The 22,146-nt window shown below is 49.9% G+C and overlaps 1 protein-coding gene across 1 annotated transcript in view; it reads right to left on the bottom strand.

The window, feature by feature from the left end:
• The window catches only part of KIAA1755 (KIAA1755 ortholog), a 37,324-nt gene extending 23,308 nt beyond the window's left edge, over positions 1-14,016 (bottom strand). The window contains exons 1-2 of the mRNA XM_032845797.1: positions 13,895-14,016; positions 2,960-3,157 (exon numbers count right to left, since the gene is read on the bottom strand). Of these exons, the coding sequence (XP_032701688.1) occupies positions 2,960-3,157; positions 13,895-13,897 (201 nt within the window). The 5' untranslated portion in view covers positions 13,898-14,016. The remainder of the gene's footprint in view (positions 1-2,959; positions 3,158-13,894) is intronic.
• Positions 14,017-22,146: the final 8,130 nt, after the last annotated feature.

Raw genomic sequence — 22,146 nt, 5'->3', positions numbered from 1 at the left:
TTAAAAACAGGAGGCACCAGCAATTCTCCGTATAGGTGGGACACAGCAGGGCATCCCAGAGCCGGTTGGACCTGACCTCTCTTGAAGATTTTTTATTTATTTATTTGACACAGAGAGAGAGAGAGATCACAAGTAGGCAGAGAGGCAGGCAGAGAGAGGGAAGCAGGCTCCCCGCTGAGCGGAAAGCCTAATGTGGGGCTCAATCCCAGGACCCTGAGATTATGACCTGAGCCAAAAGCAGAGGCTTAACCCACTGAGCCACCCAGGCACCCCAGACCTGATCTCTCTTGATGGAGCCCCTCCACCGGGCTGTGCAGGACCCACTCCCACAGCAACACAATGTGGCAACAACAGAAGCAACACCCCCACCTGCCACGGGACTGACAGGTATTTCTCTCTCTCTCTCTCTACCTGGCTTTTGGAAAAGAGCCCTGTGGCTTGAGTAAAACCTAGATAATCTTCTATAATTTGGATGTGTATGTGGAGGAGCTCCAGAGAATGACACTGAGGTTCCCCTTAATGAAGCAGGTGCTTCCCAGGTTGATTAATTGGGGTAAGAACTGACTGCCCTTGTACCCTGAGTAGGTAAACCAGTCCCCGTCAGGGACTCTGTAGATTTGGCTGCCGCAGGGAACCTTCCTATCCCCAAACCCCTCCAGTCCGCGAGTTCCTCAGCTACTTTCACTGAGCGTTCTGCCGTTTACAACCTGCTTTCCCTCGCCTTCCCATTGAACGAGGCCAAACTGCCCAGCAGTATTGTGCAAACAGCAATGCACCACAGAGACGACGGTTATGATCAATGTATTTGAACCTCACAGTCACTCGGTGGGGCAGGGAGTTTAGGTACCTTTATCCCCACTTTACAGATGAGGACAACTGAGGCTCAAGGGGGTGAAAGAACTAGCTCATGGCCACACAGCTGAGAGCAGCATAAACAGGACTCGTGCCTTGGCTTTCACATTTGGAGGCATCTGTGTCTGTTCCTGCTCCCCACTGGACTTCATCTGAGGGTGCTGGCCACCTCCGGGTGCTGGCCTTTATCAAGGCCAACTTTGGGGCTGGCACATTCCTATTTTCAGGGGAGAAAGAAAAAAGTGGGAAAGTAACAGCCAAGGGCTACTGAGCAGCTGCTGCATACCAGGCTCTGTGCCAGGCTGTGTGTGTCCTCTCTGGGACGTGGGTACCGTCTTATCCACATTCCTGCTTTCCCATGAAGGAAGCTCAGAGGGTGATCGCCCAGCTCTGCAGTGATGGAGCCTGGCTTTGAACCTGGGCACCTGACTCTTGCCGCCATAATATTAATCCCACCCCGGGCTCAGAGGTGACATGAATTCACCTATAATTATAATTAAAATCTCCTATGATTAAAAATAGGGAAATTGGGGCGCCTGGGTGGCTCAGTGGGTTAAGCCTCTGCCTTTGCTCAGGTCATGATCCCAGGGTCCTGGGATCAAGCCCCGCACCGGACTCTCTGCTCAGCAGGGAGTCTGCTTCCCCCCGACCCCTGCCTGCCTCTCTGCCTACTTGTGATCTCTGTGTGTCAAATGAATAAATAAAATCTTTTTTAAAAATAGGGAAATTAAAGCGTTGTGACCCTTGTTCCTGGAAGACATGGGGAAGGAGCTGGGAGGGGCAGGTTATGCACAAAATAGTGTCAGGGTGGGCAAATGGGAGCTGGCAGTAGGTGCTTGGTGAGAATCTTTCTTCTCCTGCAATAACAATGACTGTGTATGCCAGTTTCTGCCTTCCAGAAGCCACACCAAGCAAGGGAAACGAAGGATCGTAGTCTCCTTCCAGTTCCAACCATCTCTAGTTCTGGCTCCCAAACCTGAGCTTTCAGCTGCCATATTCAATTTCTTGCTACCCCTGAAATGATGTGCATGGTCCTCACTCTTATTTTTTGCTCCCGATGCATTAGGTCTCCGAGGCACATGAGCCCGCGGGAGCTTCAAACTTCTTAGCGATGCTTGAGGCTGGGACAGCGGGGGCACAGTTGGCAACCCCGTGAAGGGTGTAGACAAGTTCCTGCAACAGGCATCTGAGGGCTTGGTCTCCAAAGGCCTGTCCCCACCCTTAAAATAGTCACCACCTCTGACCAGAGGCGTAGATGTATGATGCAAGCCTGGTCAACCCCACTATCCCATTTCTCTGGCTGCAGCAACTGGTCCACAGACGGACATCCAATCCAAGCCTGGCCAATCAGGATCTTTTCTGGCATCTTTTCTATCTGCAGTTGAGGGGGAAGAGTTCTTTTTCCTCTCCAAGAGTTTCTCCTTTCCAGGACGGGAGTTGATCCCAGTCTTGGGGGGACATCTAGCCTGTAAGATTGATGTTGGCAAAAAAGGAGAAGCAGAGACACGAGACAGAAAGGGATTTGATTGGTGTATCAACTCGGGGCTGAGGCCAGATCACCTTGAGTAAAGATCTATCATTTGCAGCCAAGGAGACCTACCTAAAACACTTTTCTTTCCACTTTGCCTTAGAGAGGCCTCCCTGAGATCTGGGTTCAAAGAGGTCTCCTGGGACAAAAGTGAGTCCTGAGGCCTCAAGGGCTCCAGGAAATATCTGGAACATTCTCTGCTATTTCCACTGAAGCTGACCCACTTCAGCCAAGGCAGCTTGGTGATGCCCACAATGCCAGCCCCAGGGCAGGCTCCCAAGGGTCATCCCACCTTTTATCCAGGATTTACTCCCCACTAGTGAAAGGATAAACGTGATTGACTCCTAGATAATCAGAGAGCAAAGAGCCAAGTGAGCTTCCTGCTCCACTGGGGGGAGCCAGGAGGAGGGTGGAGACATCTCCCTTTGGGCAAGCAGTGGTACCTGGAGAACCATCCCACATCCTCAATTCTTGCTCTGAGACAAGGCATGCACCAGCCCACTTCCTTCCCTGCTCACCTCCAGCCCTCTGGTTCTGGGAGAGCTTGTCTCCCGGCTCCACCCTCCCTCCCAAACTTACACAGGCTGCTTCTCGCACTTGCTCACACAGGCGCTTGGCAGGAATAAGGAAATCCAGAAGGAAGCTCAGCCCATCCCCTTGGAAGTCAGAATCCAGCAGACGGAACACCTGCCCCAGGATGGTGGGCGCCGTGGCCTCAAAAGGGGGATAGAGGCCTGCCAGGGCATGCTGGATGGCTGTGTCCAGAGATGGGGGGTCCTGTGGGGGATAGGAGGAGAATATGAAAAGCGATCATAGCAGTACTAATTAGGGTAGTGGCCACTTCCCATGACCTTCTAGGCTCCATATGACTAAGGCTGCAGCCAACTCGCTGACCTCCTCTGCTACCCTTACCCCTCATTCATCCCCTCCAGCTATATTGGCCTTCTTTCCTGTTCCTCAGGACCTTTGCACTGGCAGCTCCCTCTGTCTAGAATACTCTTCCTCAAGACATCCTCATTCCCTCCCCTCCTGTGGTCTTTGCTCAGTGCCATCTATAGGCCCAAGGTGGAGGGGAGGAATGGTGGGGGGCATTCTAAGTCAGGGCCAGAGGCAACAGGGAGGTCAGCAACCTCCAATCCCACCATCTGGCAGACCGGCACACCTGCAGGTTGAAGCTGAGCCATCAGTGAAGACCAACCTGCAGGCAACATGCAGGTGCATCAAAACGCAGGTGCATGAACGATAATAAGTAATTGCTGGGGGTTTTTTTCAACACCAAGTTTTGGGGTGGTTTGTTACACAGTAATACCTGATTGATACAAATTAATATAATTGACACATGAGCTCACAGATTCAGACTCACATGATGAGCTGCCTTCTGGGTGCTTCCCCTAGGTGTCCACCAGGCACAGATCATCAACGCGTCAAACCCAACTCAGTACGTCCCTAAACCCACCCCTCCCCCATGTCCCTACGTCAGTGATGGCCCCACAGTCCAGTCAGACTCCCAGGCCAGAAATCTGCCCATCCTCCTGCCCTTCCTCTTGCCTCCTCTGTTCACACACAACCCTCAGGCTCTTCTCACCTCCAGCAGCCCACCCACCAACTCAGCTCTGCTCCCCCATCCCTGTCCTGACCCAGGCCTCTGTCTCTTCCACGGAATCCCTTCCTCATTGCCATCAAACCTTTAGACTGCCTCACTTCCAGCCATTCTGGACCAGGAACCCGCAGTTGTCTTTCCAAACACGAACCTGACCTTGGAAGTGTCCGCACTGCCTTCAGGAAAGCATTAGCCTCCAGGCATTCAGGTTCCCTGTGATCTTGGCGTTGGCCTCGCCCCACAGCCCATCTGTCTCTCTTGTGCTTCAGCCACAGCAGTGCGTGCATTCCCTTGCTTATCTCCAAGCCTCTGCACACGCTGTCCCTTCCTCCTGGCATGCCTTCCACTTCCACTCCCCTTCACCTGGCTGAGTCCTTCCCATTCTTCAAGAGTCAGGTCACCCCTCATCTCTCCCATGGGATTCCCCCAGACTTCCCTCCCCCACACCCCCTGGGGCAGGCATCCCCTTTCCTGGGCTTCTGTGGCACCCCTATCATAGCAGTTCCCATGCTGATTGCCATCTCCCTCCAAGACTCTGGGCTCCCTGAGGACGGGGCTGGTAAACAGAATAGTGGCCCCAAAGATGCCTGTGTCCTAAGCTCCATTACCTGTCAGTCTGTTTCCCCATAAGGCAAAGATGGAATAAGCATGACAAATCAGCCCTCTTAAGATAGGGAGAATATATCCTGGATTAGCCAGTGGGTCCCATGCAATCCCATGGGGTCTCCAAAGGGTGAGAGGGTGCAGAAGAAGTGAAAGTTGGGGAGAAATGTGACATGGGAAGAAGGATCTGAGAGACGCCATGTTGCTAACTGTGAAAATGGAGGAAGAGCCCAGGAACACGGGCTGCTCCTAGCTGCTGGAAAAGGCAAGCAGGTTCTCCTCTAGAGTCTCCTAAAAAGAGTGCAGCCTGCCAACACCTTGATTTGAGCCCAGTGAGACCCATGTTGGACTTCCGATCTATAGGATCTATAGAACTGTACGTTGCTTTAAGCTACAAAGTCTGGGACCATTTGTTTTAATAGTGCCTGAAACTGTCACAGTGAGGGGGGCATTGATGACTCCTCTTCCAAGGGTCTCCCATTCCTGGCACAGGGCCTGGGTAAAAATAGGTACTCAGTAAATGCCATGGAAAGACAAACAAAATGTCCCTCTCTGAACCACAGGTTTTTCCATCTGTAAAACCATTTGGATAAGACCAGAGGTTTCCAGTCTGGTAGGGTAATAGAACCCATGGGTTATGATTTTCAACTCTTAAAATGCCTGATGGAAGCCATTCTGGTTGGCCCGGACTGCTCACAAGCTCCGGGGCCATCTGTCACTGAGACATGTAAAGCAAGATGAGAATAAACTAGAATCCAGCATAAAGACAGTTTATTTGGGGCAGAAAAATCATTTTTACAAATGAGGTCCCTTCAGACAGGGAAATAAAATCCAGGATTGGAGGAGGAAGAATATGGGACTTCTCCATTCCAGCAAGAGGCCAGGGCCAGGAGGCTATAACACAGGGGCCGCTAGCCCATGGTCATTGGGCCAATGTCAGGGTCGCCACTCTGCCCTCACACCCACACAGCACTGAGCACAGGGTACGGTCTCCATCACTATTTGTGGGAGGAATGAATATATGTCTACAGCCCCCATTCTGAAGGAAGGAGGGTCTTGCCACTGACACAGCATCAATGCAGTGGGGGTGACCTATCACAGGTTCTTGACATCAAAAGTGAACATGGCCAGAAGGGCTATTTTCCCATTGAGGTGCCGGGCAAGGTCGGGGTGGGGGAAGGGGTGTCTTCGAGTTGGCAGAACAGAAAAAGCCTCATCTGGCTTGACGACTTCTTCTAATGCTCTTCCCCTCCAAAGCAAGGCTAAACCCCTAGAGTTACCCCTCACCCATGCAATCCTGAGGACAGCAATGGGAACAGGGACCCTGAGTTAGAGGACGCCGGCTGACATCTGTGAACATGTGGACACACTAAGAAGCCAGCACTCCTCCCTTGCCCCATGCCCTCCCCACTCCACCCAGCCTCTCCTAGGGCACTCACTTTCCCATATTCCACGCCACTCTGCCACCTCGAGCAGGCGCCTTCCCTCTCTGGGCCTTTCCTTGTGTGCACATTGAGCTGGGCTAGGTTTGTTTCATTTTGGTTTTGGAAGTTTAATCATTCACTCACGTCTTCATGAATTTTAGCATATCCAAGTACCATCTGTACTATTAGCGCTGACCGCTTTCCCCCCCACCCCAAGTCACTCACCAAAAATACTTACATAATTGTATTTTCAAACAGAGACTTTATGCCCCCAGACGGGTTAGGAGAAGGCAGCCAGACTGCCCAAGTTCAAATCCTGCTCTTGCCACTTTCTGCTTAGGTGACTTGGCAAGTTGCTTAGCTTAGCTCTGTCTGCCTCAGTTTCCTTACTAGGGAAAGCTGGGGCTCATAATTGTATGTGCCTTAAATGGTTGAGCAAGACCGAATGACATAAGACATGGAGGGTCTCTGCACAGGACTAGCTCTTAGTTGGTGCTCATTCAGCAAGACCCATCACTGCTATATGCTTGTGGCCATTACTTTAGTTCTCACTATGTTACTGCTTTATGGGGAAAACTGGCATCAGCTGGCATAAATGGAATGGAACTTCAAAAATAAACTGTTGATGCATTGGGTGGTTTTGTATTATTTTATTAATATAAACATATTTATATCTATCATATATATTTATTATTATAGCCAGAGGGTAGACCTTACATTAGTATATATTACCATAAATAATGTAATATTTAACTATATAATAAATACACACTTATTATATAAAATATATTTCATTTTCACTGTTCTAGTTCTATAAAAATAAACTTTTTTTTTTTTTTAAAGAAAAAGGAAGCAATAAGAACAAATATATTTTCTAAATTAGGTTCTAGGACATCTGGTCACCTCCTGAAGGCTCATCAGGTTTCTCTTCCTTTCTTTCAAAGCAAGCTTGCCACACATTAGAAAGGTAGCGAAGACATCTTATCGTGAGAGGTGGGTTTTCTCTGGGGGTCCTCAGAATATCAGAGGGAAACTCAAAGGGCCTGAGTCTACCAGCACATGACTCCTGTTATTTAGGTCCACTCTGTGACAGCCTGTGTCCCAACTGTGGTCTGCATGTCAACCTCGGGGCAACAGTGAGCTCAACCATCTCTGCCTTGATGTGCCTCAGTCTCCCCATCTGTAAACGGGGATTCTGGAGCCTATCCTATGTTGCTCAGATGATTCTTCTGGAAAAGCAGGGAGATGATGGATGCAGGGGTCCTGAGAAAAGAAAAAGGTGTTGTTGCCTTTTTTTTTTTAATCTTTTTTTTTTCTTTATTCCTCCTGTCAGATGAAGCTAGAGTCCCAGCCTCTGTGTGAAGCCATGTCCCCCTCCTGACCCCTTCCTGAACCCCACTGCTGTCACCCGAAGAATAACAACAACTTCCAGGCACCTGCTGTGCACGGGGCCCTGTGCTCACTCACATTCTCTTGCTTAGCCACACAAAGGTCCTGGGGCGGAGAAGGAACGTCCTGCTCTGCAGATAAAGAAGAGGAAGCAGATCTTGTCCAAGATCGAGGAGAGGAGGGGAAAGACAGCCAGGATCCAACCCTATCTTGGCCAGTCAGGCCCGCCCTCTTCCCCTGCCCCCTGGTGCGTTGCCCGCCATGGGGCCCACAGCAGCCACCAGCCTTCAGGGTGGCCTTCCCAGCTGCCTGTCCTGCAGTGTTTCAAGCTGTTTACTTCTCGCAGACTAAAGCTCACAGATGGGATGCCTTTGGCTCTCACAAATGGGCTCACTGGCTGCACACTCTAACGATTTAAGGGGCGGCCAGTAAAAAAACAAGAATGTTCCAAGTTAATGGGACTCCAAGCTCTTGGTCAGAGCATTACCTGCTATGGGCCTGAACCCCAGGGGTTCATAAGCTGTCCAAATATGGGCGTAAGCACACAGTGTGGAGCCCGTAGGAAGGAAAGCTGGCCCCTCTCCACTCAAAACCAATCAGGCAGCCCAGCCTGGGCCCTCAGGAACCCAAATACTGCTGGTCAGACACGGGCCCCTCAAAATGATTTCCGTGAAACTTAATCGATGTGTTTCCATTCCTCCCCAGTGAGCGCAGCCAGGCTGGGCCTTTAACTGTTCCTCACCAGGAAACAGCGAGAAGTTGGAAAGGGAGAAGCCAGAGCCAGTCTGCGGCCCTCCAGCCCCTCCCCAGCAGCAGAGAAGGAGCCCCCAAGGGGGCCTACAGACCCCGCTGCCAGGCTGGTGCCTGAATGATGCTCAGGGGCCTTCTGGATAGACCCAAGGAAACTGCTATGGGGCTGGCAGAAAAGTGTCTGTCCCCAGCGGTTCCTTCTGGGCACGGGAGGGCGGGAAGAGGTTCCTACACTTCTGTGTCAACACTTTGCACTGAGCCTCCATTATTTTTTTACTAACACACAAGTTTGATGTCGTTTTTACCCATGTGCCTTTCCCTGTGAGCAGTGGCCAGATCAACATACAAGATTTCCACCACCCCGGAAAGAGGCTCCCTGCCAAGCAACTCCCTCACCCGGGGAAGGAACGATTCTTCTGATTACTGGAAGTTTCTAAAAGAAAAAATTCCCAGACAGTGTGTTCTCCATGCTGTAAAAAGGTGCGTAAGCCAAGAGGCCTTGGAATAAAGTGTTAACAGCCGTCACCCCCGAGCGCTGTGGGGGGCAGGGGTCTCGTAAGTCACCCTTTTCATTTTCTTCATAGTTTGCTGGATTTTCCGACCATTCTGTAACCAGCCTGTGTAGCTTTTATAAACAAGGGGGGAAAATAAAAGTGTGATTGTGTGTGTGTTTTAAGGCCTGTTCCCTTTCTAAATGGTCTCACCAGATGTTGTTAGCTGGGCTTTCTGAGGTGTGCCGAACTCTTCTTAAAGGCCCAGGTTTGTTCATTGGCTCCACCAGACAAAGCTCTGAGCATCACTGAGCATCGTTCCCTAGCTTGGGAAGAGAGAGGGCTGGGAAGAACTGAGGTAGGCAGGGCCCCAGGGCTGCTGTCATCCCCTGCTCTCCTCCATGGCATGCCTAGGGAAGGTGAGATTTCACCCTTGACTCACAGGGTGACCATGGCCTCAATTTCCCCATCTGTAAAATGGGTGCATTGGGCTTATCTATCTATCTCTAAGGGTGCTTCCAACAAGTCACTCTAGAATTCAAGGTATAATCAGGTGCAGGAAGGTTTGGAGCTGGGACATGGTTTCTAAATGGGATCAGTCAATCCTCAATTGATGGGAAAGTTTAAAAAGATCTGGTCTCATCCATCTCTCTACTCAGCCCAGGAAGAATCCAAACCACCAGCCACAGGCACAAATGCCCACAAGGGACTGAAAGGTGACATGGAAGACAGAAGTAGCCAAGTGCAAGAAAATAACCCCTCTGGCCCCTTGGTGAGTGGCCCCTAATAATCAGCCTCAGTGTCGGGGAATCAATAGGGAGTAGTGGGGACTGGGGCACACGTCCCATCTCATCAGCTCCAACCCAGTGTTGCCTTCACCCAGCATTGCTGGGTCTGCTGACATTTTAGTAAATTTTCCCAGTGTTCTATAGATTAGCCACACCAAACACATCTGTGAGCCAGATAGAGCCCAGTGGATATCAGCTTGTGGCCGCCAGGTTCAGCTACCTGGGACCTTCCTCTTGAACTTCTCCAGGCTGGAGATTCTAAAACAGTATTCTGTGGCCCTGGCTGCCAGGAAGTTGTTGCTCGTGTCCAGCTAAAACTTCTCCTGCTTTAAATCCTTTTTATTTGTGTGTGAGTGGAGGCATGAGTGAGAATTGACTCCTTACTTAAAAAAAAAATAAAAGTAGAAGAAGAACATTTTAGAAACTGGAAAAACAGCCCAGATGCAGTGAACTGAAAAACCAGTGGTTGTTAGAAGACCCACATTCGAGACCAGCTCTGTCATGGCTCATTGGTGTAACCTTGAGCAAGCCACTTCACCTGTCCAGGGCTAAGTTTTGTGTTTGTTTTTTCTCTCCCTATCCCTTTTGCCCTTGCCCTGGGGCTCACCATCACCCACCCAAAATACATAATGATAATAATAACAATTATAACTAGAGCTTCTTATTGAGCAAGCTTCTGTATCAGGCTTTATCCTAAGCACTTTTCATTATTTTATTAACATTATTTTATTTCATCTTCCCAACAATTCTATGGGATTGGTATTTTTATTCCCATTTTACAGGTTAAGACACTGAGCCCAAGGCTTTACCCTCAGTAAATGGTAGAGCTGGGTAGAGGTCTTCTGCCCCTTCCCCAGGCTGGGCTCTCCTTTGGCCATTACAATGACCTTTTTTTTTTTTAAGACTTTATTTATTTATTTATTTGACAGAGAGAAAGACAGCGAGAGAGGGAACACAAGTGGGAGAGGGAGAAGCAGGCTCCCCGCTGAGCAGGGAGCCCGATGTGGGGCTGAGCTGAAGGCAGACGCTTAATGACTGAGCCACCCAGATGCCCCTACGATAGCCTTTTAGCACACAGATGTGATTGTGACCCTCTACTGCTCAACAACCTTGAGTGGTTCCCCACTGCCTTAGCAACTCCGCCCACCACTAGTGGCCATCAGTCCACAGCAGCGTACTTTTCTGCTTCTTCCAACACACTTGATGCTCTAGCCCAGGGCTTCCCAATCACCCACGTGCCATACGCAGAGTTTTTCTTGCTGTTTATACATCTTAATTTATTTTGCTTTATATCGATTAGTATTTACTTCACATTCATCTTCTTGTCAATTCATTTCCAACTTAAATCCATTGATTTTTATTTATCACCCTGTGTTTGTGTTGCCTAAACCACTTCTGCCCACTCACGAAGATGAACAACTGTAAATAAAAATGTTCATCTAGGGGCGCCTGGGTGGCTCAGTGGGTTAAGCCTCTGCCTTCGGCTCAGGTCATGATCTCAGGGTCCTGGGATTGAGCCATGCATCAGGCTCTCTGCTCAGCGGGGAGACTACTTCTCCCTCTCCCATTCCTCCTTTCTCTCTGCCTGTCTCTCTGCCTACTTGTGATCTCTGTCTGTCAAATAAATAAAATCTAAAAAAAAAAAAAAAAGTTCATCTAAAGTCTCCCTACCCTGGACCCATGGCTGGTGCCCCACTTGGTGAAGCACTGCCTGAGCTTGCACTGTGCCCCTCCCTGGGCTGGGTGATCTCCTTCCCACCCTTCAGAGCCCCGCTCAACCCGCATCTCTTTGCTTTTCATGACACATATGCTTCCAGGCAAAGAGAGGGACTCCCATCGCCTGTCACCCAGCCCGGAAGTCTCAGCAACTTTGCACTAGAAGCCCCCAGGACAGGAACCAGAGCTTACTCTTCTCACACTCAGGTCTTTACACAGGGCCGGGCACATAGCAGGTGCCTTGGAGAAGCAGATACTTTGGCAATGTTGAATAAATTGGATTCAACTAGCTTTTCTCAAAGTGTGGGAGAGGCTAGCAGGGGACCCATGAGATGAGTTAGGGAGGCCATGAACTTGATGTGAAATCACAGAAAGTTATCCCAACTCTTGTTTAGTCCTCCCGAGAACACCAAAGAGAAAGTCTCAGTTCAGTGCCAGGATATCTTAAAACACCTCTCAGACACACAGTGATCACTCCTTTTAATGAAAAGAAAGCAGTCCTCCCGCTTGGAATCATCCAGAGCCAACCTCATTGAGCCAGAATTTACCAACACAAATTTGCCCTCATTGTAGACATTTTTACAGTTATTCTGTGTTTATGACTGCGGATACTGATTTTTCATGGTCATGATATAAAATGTCTTAAATATACCTTTAAGTGTATAAGGTAAGCTGATTAAAAGAAAAATATTAAGCAAATAGTAATTTTGATTTTGTTCTTTCTTCATAATATCTTATCCAGCAAGTGAATGTGCACAAATTGTTATGATAGAACTAAAAGTTCGGGAATGTGAAACCAAATAAGCCCAAAGAGCCTTTGTCATAGGATGCTCTGGCACTGGGATGCGCCAGGGCACTAGGTAGCCTTTAATCAAATCATCCCAGGCAAAGAACAACTGTGGTAGGGCCGTGAAGGAAAGATACATAGCATGCTAGAGTGGGAGTCGGGGAAATTGGGAAAGGTTTTCCTGAGGATGTGATACTTGGGTGGACATTGATAGGATGGAAAGGAATTCTTCAGGTGAAAGGGGGCCACCCCAGCAGGAACAGCACATGCAAAGGCCCTGTGGCAGGAAGGAACATGAAAGATAAGAGACTCTGAACCAAGGTCAGAGTGGCTGAAGTACAGAGGTGAGGTCAGAGAGGTGGGCAAGTAACAAAAGTGGGAGAAAAGTCTGTCCATCAAGCGTATTTAAGAAAGAGTTGCTCAGCCTTTTCAGGGAACCACCCAGGGCCTGCCTCTTAATCTGAGGGTCTGGCGTTCAGCAAGGAGTTTCTGGATTCTAAAAGTAATCCCTGAGTTCAGTCCAAAACCAGGGAAGGTTTAGCGAACACTGCTTGATTCAGGTGTGGTTCTGGGGTGGCCTGGACAGCTGAACGCACATTCAGAATTCAGGCTGTCCTATCTCCCACTTCCTGGTTGGGTGACCTTGGGCAGCCACAGAAGCTCCTAGAGCCTCAGGTCCCCATCTGCTGGGTGAAGATCCCAGCAGGTCTATTTTTAGGGCTGATGTTCGTGACATGAGCTCCTGCGTATAAATCCCTGGGCACAGTGCTTTCCCCATAGGGAAAGGTGAAGAACCACGAGCTTATGACGATCTCTGTCAAACAGCTTGGGCAACAAGGTGTGTCGTCCACCTGTCCTGCTGGTGTGTGGATCTAGCAGCCTGGTTTTGCCATATGTCTGTGGCATGGATGCAGATGGATGTCCATATTTTGGCATTGGGGACAGCCGGTGGGTAAGCCGTGTGTGTGTCAGAGGGCACGTGTGTTCAGCCGTGGGAGGCAATGGGAACATACACTGCTATGCTCTGTGTGTGCGTACCCGTCTTAATAGAATCCTTGTACACTGAGTGAAAATCCACACACATTCAACATGGGCCATCAATCAAGGGGTTAAAGCCTTGGCCGGTCTTCAGGATTTTTCCAAACCCCAGTGCTCCCGTGAACCCGCCTGGGGCTCCTGGGCCTATTGGGAGCTGGGCTGTGATTCCCTGAAAACAGACTTTTCTTTCATTCCCTGTTCCCAGATACTGGCACACGTGCACGCGCGGGCGCACACACACATGCACACACACACACACTCCTCCCACTCCTTCCAGAGCATCTCAACATTAGAGAGGGGCCAGCCAAGGAAGCCACAGTATGGAGGTATTGCCCTCCTTCTTCTCCTTCTGCTAGGCCTACCTCCCGGCCCTGTTCCCATGAGACTACCTCACATCAGGACTAGGGGCATACCTGACATTTTGGCCCTGAGTGTGAAGTGGAAAAACCACCCCAAGTTTTGGTAAGGAACTCCGTCCTCTCCGCTTGGCACTGGGCGGGAGGGGGGCTTGAACCCGCATCTCTGTTTGCACCTTGTCTGAGGACAGTGGGCATACCTGACCCTCAGCCTCAAGTCGAAAGCACAACATCACCGCTTGTTTTATCTAAGGCCCAAGGGCTAGGGTTCCAGCTCTGATCTGTGCCAGGGATGGGGCGACATCTAAGTTCACAAGTCATCCAATCTTAGCCATCCACATCGCTCCTGGAGAGACAGGGCCCAGAGAGGAGAGAGGACATGCCCAGAGGGGGACTCCGACACCTCCACCCCCATTCCCCTACCGCCCCCCACCCCCGCTCCTGGTGGGGAGCAGTTAACACAGACCCGTAGCGAGGTACTGAGGGTCATAGCATAAAAGGTTGGGGTCCGCCCTGGACACCCGCACCAAAAGGGGACAGAGCGAGGTGGTCCAGGCCTTGGCAGGCGTTACCATGGTGACGGGCTGCTCCTCTCCGGGGCGCGGGATCAGTCGGTCGGTCCGCAGGTCGGTCTGTGGGGCGCGGCCCCCTCCTAGCACTGGAGCGTGTAGAGCGGGCTGGCCGGGGAAGGGAGGCCGGGGACACAGGGAGAGGGCCCGACGGAGCCCGCGAGAGGAAACTGGAGGCAGCGCGAGTAGAGCGGGGGCCGCCGGCGGCCTCAGGGGCGGGTCAAGCTCTGCTTCCCGCGCGGGACGGGGCGGCGCGACAGCGGCCCTTTTGTGGCGGCGCCCGGCCCGCGCCCCGCCTGCCGCGCGGGAGGACGAGCAGCCGCCCCCCTTCCCGGGGCTGCGCCGCCGCTGCCGAGAGCTGCTGGGCCGCCCGCCGCTTTTCCGCCCGCTCCCCTCCGCCCAGCCGCCCCCGGTGCACCGACGGCCGTGCCAGGACTCCGCGCCCGCGCTGCACCCACCGCTGGGTGCGCACCGCTTCGGCTTCAGCCCTGGGTTCGAGTCTCCACCTTGTCCGCTCGTCAGTTGTGGGAATCGGCAAGTCACAAAGTGTCTTAAGCCTCAGTTTCCTCATCTGTAAAATGGGGATGATGCTACTGATGGGGCTGATGGTGATCGTACCTGCTTCTTAGACGTGGTGGAAAAGATTGGCATCTGTCCCAACGCCCTGCCCCTGGGAAGCCCACACCGCTCCCGCATCAGGATGGCCCAGTTCAAGACTTAAAGGTGATGGTAACTTCTCGAGTTCTTGTCTTGTTTCTCGCAGATAATGACTAGCTTTGTGGCCTTGGTCAAGCCATCGTTCCTCGCCTTTGGAGGGAGAACAGAAACTAGATGATTTCTGGCTGGGTGACTCTGGGGTTCCTCTATTTATTGAACAAACATTGTGCCAGGAACTGAGACAGAAGTCAGAGCCTCTGCCCTCAGGTAATATATAACCTAGTGGGGAAGATAGGCAAGAAATCGATAAACAGAAACAAATAATGGTTGAGGTGCGAGCTGCTAAGGCAAGAGATAAATGTGGACCTTGAGAACTGTAGGGGGGACCAACTTGGAGCTGGTGGTCTAGGAAGGGACAGAGAAGCCTAGATCTAAAAAAGAGGAAGGAATTAGATGAAGAGTGGGGGAGGGAAGATGGTGGAAGAAACAGAGTTCCAGGCAACAGCATGTGCAAAGGCCCTGAGTTACCATTAAGCTGAAAGAAACTTGGAATCAGTGAAGAACTGAAAAAGGACAAGTATAGTACTGAGAGTTCAAGGTCAAAACCCAAGCCTTATTTTTAGCCCATCTCCCACCCCACATAGGTTAATCAGTCTTTTAACAGTGAGAACCTGAGCTAGGAACCATCCCATCCTGCTGTGTAGCTTTTAACAAGTCCCTTCATATCCCTGGTCCTACATTTGCTCATTGTTAATTTGGGACTAATAATCCTGAATAGCTTCACTATGCCACACAGCCCAGAGGACCCCTCCATGGCATGTATTAAGCAAGCAAATAAATGTCTCCCACCTGCAGGGGCAGTCTCTTTTGGTATCACTACTCCAGATATGAATTTAAGAGAGAATAGACTTGTTGATGTCAAGTGCAGAGTTCCACTGGGAATTGGCGGTGGGGGTTGGGGGACGGTTTCCCAGCTTGGAGCCTGCAGAGTCCCAGTTTTGCAGTGAAACAGAACTGACATTACACCCAGCGTTCTGGGGTTGCAGGCAACAGAGACTGACTCTGAGTTACTTTCACAGAAAAATAATGGATTAGTAGAGTACCAGGAGCTCACAGAATCAATGAGAAGACTGGGATCCCACCCTCTGGAAAGCACAGGAACCAAATGAGATGCTCCGGGGTCTCTTTGTGGGAATGAATGGCAAACCCTTGAAGACTGATGGAAAGACATCAAAACACCCCAAACTAGAACTTTCTACATGCAGGTAGTAATTGTTATGTAACTGTTATGGGGTAGATTCTATGATTGTCCTTATTTTATAGATTTAAAAAAAAAAAAGAGGTACAGAGAGGTCAGCTAGCTTGCCCAATGGGGAATAGGTACTGATTGTGGAGCCTGAAATTGCACGAGGTTATCCATTTCCAGAAATTATGTTATTAAGCACCTTCCTGTGCTACCTGAATGAATCCCAAGCTATGTGTCACTCTTTTCTAGAATCAAAGACTTAAATGAGAGATTCTTTTTTTTTTTAAGATTTTATTTATTTATTTGACAGAGATCCCAAGTAGGCAGAGGGTGGGGGGATGCAGGCTCCCTGCCGAGCAGAGAGACTGATGTGGGGCGCAATCCAGGACCCTGAGATCATGACCTGAGCTGAAGGCAGAGGCTTAACCCACTGAGCCACCCAGGTGCCCCTTAAATGAAAGATTTTTATTGGGTCATGTGGCAAGGTAGCATAACAATGAATATATTGGGACTAGTTCGTCATGTAAAGGGAAATTAGGTCACACAAGAAGGGTAGGAAAGGATCTGAAATAGCTTGTAAACAACGGTGCTCATCACAGCCCATCCCTTGGGCCTCTCAACATCCCTTATATGTTTATTCCAGTGCACACTCTTCCAAAAATACTCTTTACCGACTTAGTACTACTCCACGTACAGCCAAAAATGTATACACGCATACCTACACCTTTGTATGGTTTGGCTCCACGCTGTGTGTGACCTCAAAGAAGTTCACCTTTCTGAACCTCAAATCCATCCTTCTAAGACAACATATGACTTACTTCCTCATGGGACTGTGGTGGGGATTAAATAAGTCAATGAATGTAAAATGCTTTGCACTCTGTCTGGTACACAGCAGAATTAATAGATGACGCATAAAATGGTGTTGTTTATGTAAGGGACCAATGGTTGTGAAATCAGCCTCCAACTACACAGGCTTAACTATTAGATTTGATTTGGTTCGTCTCTCAGGGACTTTCCAGAGAGAGGATTTTCCAAGGACTGTCCGATGTGTTTCCTCTCCCTTTGGCAAATGATTAACTGAATGAATCATGTTCCACTTGCTACACCAGATTTGGGGAAACCCATCACAGCTCTGACATAGGGTGGAATGGAGAAAGTGGGGAAGCGTGGTAGAAGTGGGTCTCTGCCCCCGACCTGCTGGGTCGCCTTGCACAGATCCCTCCTCTTTGGGGACCACAGTTTTCTCAGCAGAATCTGAAGGCTCTAATCCTCTCCTCATGAGACTTTTGTGAGAATCCAATGAGGTGGTGATTGAAAGAGTCTAACTCAGTGCCTGGCATATAGGAGGTCCCCAGCAAATGGCAGTTGTCCCTGTGACTCTGAGACTCCCAGAGCCAGGTGTCTGGCGTCAGGATATCTCTCCCCAGAGACAGTCTCGCTTGGGGGAAGAGCATTGCCTAATTCAAACAGAATGTCGTGGGATTCCAAATTCATTCATTCAGTATTTATTTGCTCCTTCTGTAAGGGTAGCAAATTCTTGGCTCACCTATGCATGTTCACCCCTTTCCTACCCACGGTAGGCATCAGGAATCCATCATGAACCTTCCTGCAGAACTTAGAAGCAGCCTTAGAATCCTCCTCAACACAGAGCCCAGGCAGCCACTACCCATCAACAGGGCCGGAGTTAAGACAACGCTTAGCTTATCCGCTCTTGGCAGTCCCTAATGTACAAGGAAGAATAGCATTGAAAAGGCACCTGCTCTGGAGGTGGAAGGCTTGGCTTTGAACCTTGCCTTATAATTTCCTATGGGCTGTTACTGGAATGAGTAGGTACCGAGGCACTGGATCAGCCATGGACTGTGCCACTTAGATCTCCCTTCAAGACGGATCCTAGGGCAGGAAGTCCAGTGAGCTGTGGATTCCTCCAGGATACAGCTTTTGCCCATCTCCCCTTCACCCTCATGGGCATCGCCCCTGGTAAGTTTCTCGCACTTCTAACTCTGTCTTTGACATCTGCTGGAGAGGATTCGACTAACACCACACTGAGCTGCCTAAGTCTGGGTTGGAAGGGACGGTGCTCCCCTCTGGGATGCTGAGAGTAAGGGGAAGCACTGAGATTACTGACAGGGTTGGGGGAGAAGACCCAGAACAGGGAGGCTGAAGATCACAGTAACATACCCTATGGCCTGCCCTAGATGAAATGACCTCACCTATCAAGGACAGACGTTCAATTCAACAATCCTAAGACCACAACATTTTTTTCCCTGCATCTATATACTAATCCTAGGGAAGAGACTTTGGTTGGCCTTGCTTGGATCCCAGGTCTATTCCTTAGCCAGTCACTGTGGTCAAGGAAATGAGGATATTCCGATTGGTCAGAATAGACTCTATGCCCACTGCTGGGTGAGAGCCTATGATGGCAGCTCTACCAGAACTGCACAGAGTGGGAGACAAGTTCTTCCAAGAAACCAGAAGGAGAAGAATGGAAACACAGCCCAAGCCAACAAAAGCTTTGTTCCCAGTCCATAAACAGTGGGAAGACAAAAAATGGAAACGATTTGGTGTTGTCCCTCAAGGACCTTCTCTTCTTGCAGGTGAAAATGTGATGTTTAGGTGAGTTTCCTGAGACAAGATCTTGGGATGGGAGTGGAAGAGAGATGGGGATACATGGATACCTCAGACACTGTCACACCCTCTCCTAGGATGCCCACAGTCTGGTGCACAGGGACAGAGATGGAAACAATCTATGAGAACAAAAGCCCCTGAGACTTAAAACTTACCTTGTTCATCTGTCCTGATTGACAGCACAGAGATCCACCCACAGAGGGCTGACTCACACAGTGTGACACTTCCCAGCCAGGACACCAACCTGTCATGTTTGGACTGTCCCTAAAATTGCTTCCTGGTGGAGGAGCCTATGAGATATAGTCAGGGCTCTGAGTTCAAGTTCCTGCCTGCTCACTAACTCCCCGGAGGTTTATGGGGGTTTACTAAATTCTCCAAATCTCAGTTTTTTCAGCTATACAATGGAACCAATAATCTTTGCTTTGCCTCCTTCCCCTGCCTGTTGTGAGACAATAGCCACAAGCACTGGTCATGTCCTGCAAGAGACACAGATGCATTTATTGATCACCTACTATATCCCAGGGACAGTGTGCTGAGTCCCGGGAGTAGCAGGGTGAACATGACAGACAGGATCCACCCTTGTGTAACTCACAGTATAGTAGGAGATCAGATCTTAATAATGAAGCATGATACAAATCGTGGTATGGTTATTCAAGAGAGGAAAAGCACATATCAAAAGAATCCAGTAGGTTCTAAAGGTCTGGGAGGGCTCCCCCTGAAGGCTTAAGCTGAAATCTGAAGAGAGACAAAGAATGAACTAATGAAAGAAGTCAGGGGAAAGCATTACTGTCAGGAGGAACAGCATATGCAAAAGCCCTGTGGCAGGAGAAGAATTAGAGGCAGAAAAGAGGCACAGTGAGAGGGACAGGGACACAAGAAGAGGTGGAGGAGGTTTTTGCCTTAGAGCCCTGAAAAGCCATGGGAGGAAACTAAGAAGAGAGTAATGTGATCTGACTTATTTTTCCCCAAAATTCCTCTAGCTGCTGGATGAACCGACAGTAGAAAGTAGAGATCAAGGGAGTACAAGAGGGGGCAAGGACACCCATCAGCTAGAGGGCTGTCACAAAGGGTTGGAGAATGTTCAAGCTCCAAGGACAGTGGAAACTAAGAACCAAGGCCCCATGGCAGAGGCCACTGAGGGCCATTCCACTCCCTCCAGCCCATCCCTTAGCCCCCACCTGGGGTTTCTCTTTTCCTCCCAGTCCAGCCCTTTCTTGTTATTGTAGGATAGACTCCATCAATGACTCATCCAGGACTTGTGTTTCTCATTCCAGTCACCTCCCCCACCCTAGCTACTTGGAACTCCTCCGGGCCTGTGGAGCTCACCCCTCACCATCTGGGAAGGCAGCCAAGAACCCCTCCAGCTCGGAGGGGAGTCTAAGAAAGGAGGAGCTGGGACTCTGCCTGCTCAGGCACCATCCATGCTTCCCTGCCTCTGTGATTTTGCTCATCTTCTTCCTCCTGCCAGGGGACCCCCTGTCTGCAAGACCTATTCATTCTCCCAGGACTACCTCCTCCAGGAAGCCCTGCACCATGCACCAAGGCAATTGTTCCCCTTTTGCTTCACACCTGTCTTTTCATTCACCCCTCAGGAACTCACCTCTTCGTGAGGGAGGCAAGGGAGTGCAGAGATGGGGCTGGGACACACAGATAAGGTAGCAGCCTACAGGAGCAAGCCAGCAGCACCCCCCAGAGGAGGAGTCAGAGGAGGTTTCCTAGAGGGAGAAACATTTTCACCTGGGTTGTGAAGGAGGAATAGAAGTTCACTATGGGAAGAAAGAAGAGAAGGCATTCCAGGCCAAAGAAACTGTGTGTGCAGGGGGTGATTGTGGATCATTTTTGGGATATGTGAAAGGGGCCTTGTGCATTTTTAATTTTTTTTCAAAAATTTTATTTTTTTACTTGACAGAGAGAGAGAGAGCACAAACAGGGGGCGTAGCAGGCAGAGGGAGAGGTAGAAGCAGGTTTCCTGCTGCACAGGGAGCCCCAATGTGGGGCTCGATCCCAGGTCTCTGAGATCATTCATGACCTAAGCTGAAGGCAGATGCTTAATCTACTGAGACTCCCAGGTGCCCCCCCACCCCCACACACATACCGTGCATTTTTAAATGAATGAACATTTGAGGAGTGCATTGAGAAATTCACTATAGCTGCATCAGTTTGCAAACTGGGGATGTATGTACCAAACCTGGCAAACACAGGCTTTAAAACAACAACAACAACAAAAAAAAACTGAATTCGTTGTCAACATCTAACAACAAGGAGGCCTGGATCACTTTGCTCCTTTGCACTTCCTGGGTCACTTCCGGACCCTGTGGGCATTCAGGTTCGCATCCCTGATCCAGAGGATAAGCTTCTGGAGGCTCTGAACTACGTAAGGTGCTAAGCGGGCCAGGTGCACAGCAGGTGCTCAATAAATACTGGCCAGGTGGATGGGTAGTGTGATTCTAACACATGTCCCCAATATCCTAGGACTCCTGCCTTTCCAAGGTGGAGTCCCCTCCCGTGTGGGCTGGATGGAGACCCTCACCTTTAAAGAATCAACTGTGGAGGAAGTGACAGGATATGACTGTTGTGACAAGGTCATAAAAGACATGTGAATTCCACCTTGTTGTCGCTTGGATTGCTCACTGTGGTGGAACCCAGCTGCCATGTTGTTAGGATGCTCAAGTGACTCTATGGAAATACCCATGTGACAAGGAATGGAAGCCACCTGCCAGAAGTTAGCACCAACTTGCTGGCCATGTGAGCAAGCCACGTTGAAAGTGGACACTCCAATCCAGCCCAGACTTTGGATGGCTATAGCCCCAGCTGACGGCTTGATGGCTGCCTTGTGAGAGATGCAGAGCTGAACCCACCCAACTAAGCTGCTTCTAGACACCTAATCCACAGAGACTGTGCAACAATGAATGTTTATTGTTGTTTCAGATGTTGGGTGCTGAAGTAATATGTTACATAGCAATAGGTAAATTAACACAAATGGGTGGTTGGATGGATGGATGGATGGATGGACTGATGGGACGGATAGAGGGAATGGGTGGCTAAAGGGTGTGTTATGTAGGAAAAGAGATTCTATTGGGAAAGCAGGGAGAGGGGTTCAGATCCCAACTGAGTTTTGTCATCCTGGAAAGCCAAAAGAAATCTGTAATCCAGGAACGCCACGGTTCTATCTAAGTTTTAGTGGGTCACTCAGGCAGACATGTAGGGGAGAATGGATAATGAACCTTCAGGCCGAGAGGTAAGCAAGAGGCCGTGTCAGTTATCCTGGGGAGACAGGTTGCCTTGTGTCTCCAAACACAGATTCCTCCAACAGCAGTCCCATTCCGATCTTTGTACCCCATGGTCTGGCCTCTGTCAGTCCTCAGTCCTGAATGGCCCTCTGGGCTGTAGAGGAGGTCAGGACTTGAGCATTTCTCAGAGACCAAGTCATCCTCCTCACTCAGAGTCTTCTTTGTGTTGAGGAAGCAGTTGTTCCCTTGACCAGTGGGGGCTCAGAGTAGGGTAGTGACCTTCAGGAATCAGAGAGGGGGACCAAGGAGTCAATTTGCTGTGCAGACCCCACTGCCCCCTAGGCATGATGGAAAGCCACAGCTACCAATCACCCATGAGTTAGGTCAAACCCAAGATCCAGTCCATTGAGATTGTTTGAAATGGCCCAGCATGTCTCCTAGGGAATGTATTTGCAAACAAGTCTGACACATATGAGAAGCTTTAATGCAAATCAAAC

Source organism: Lontra canadensis, unplaced genomic scaffold (assembly GCF_010015895.1).
Source record: "Lontra canadensis isolate GAN:19392208 unplaced genomic scaffold, GSC_riverotter_1.0 scaffold169, whole genome shotgun sequence".
NCBI lineage: Eukaryota > Metazoa > Chordata > Mammalia > Carnivora > Mustelidae > Lontra > Lontra canadensis.
Note: the sequence above shows the minus strand (reverse complement) of the source record. Positions and strands in the feature narration are given on the sequence as shown.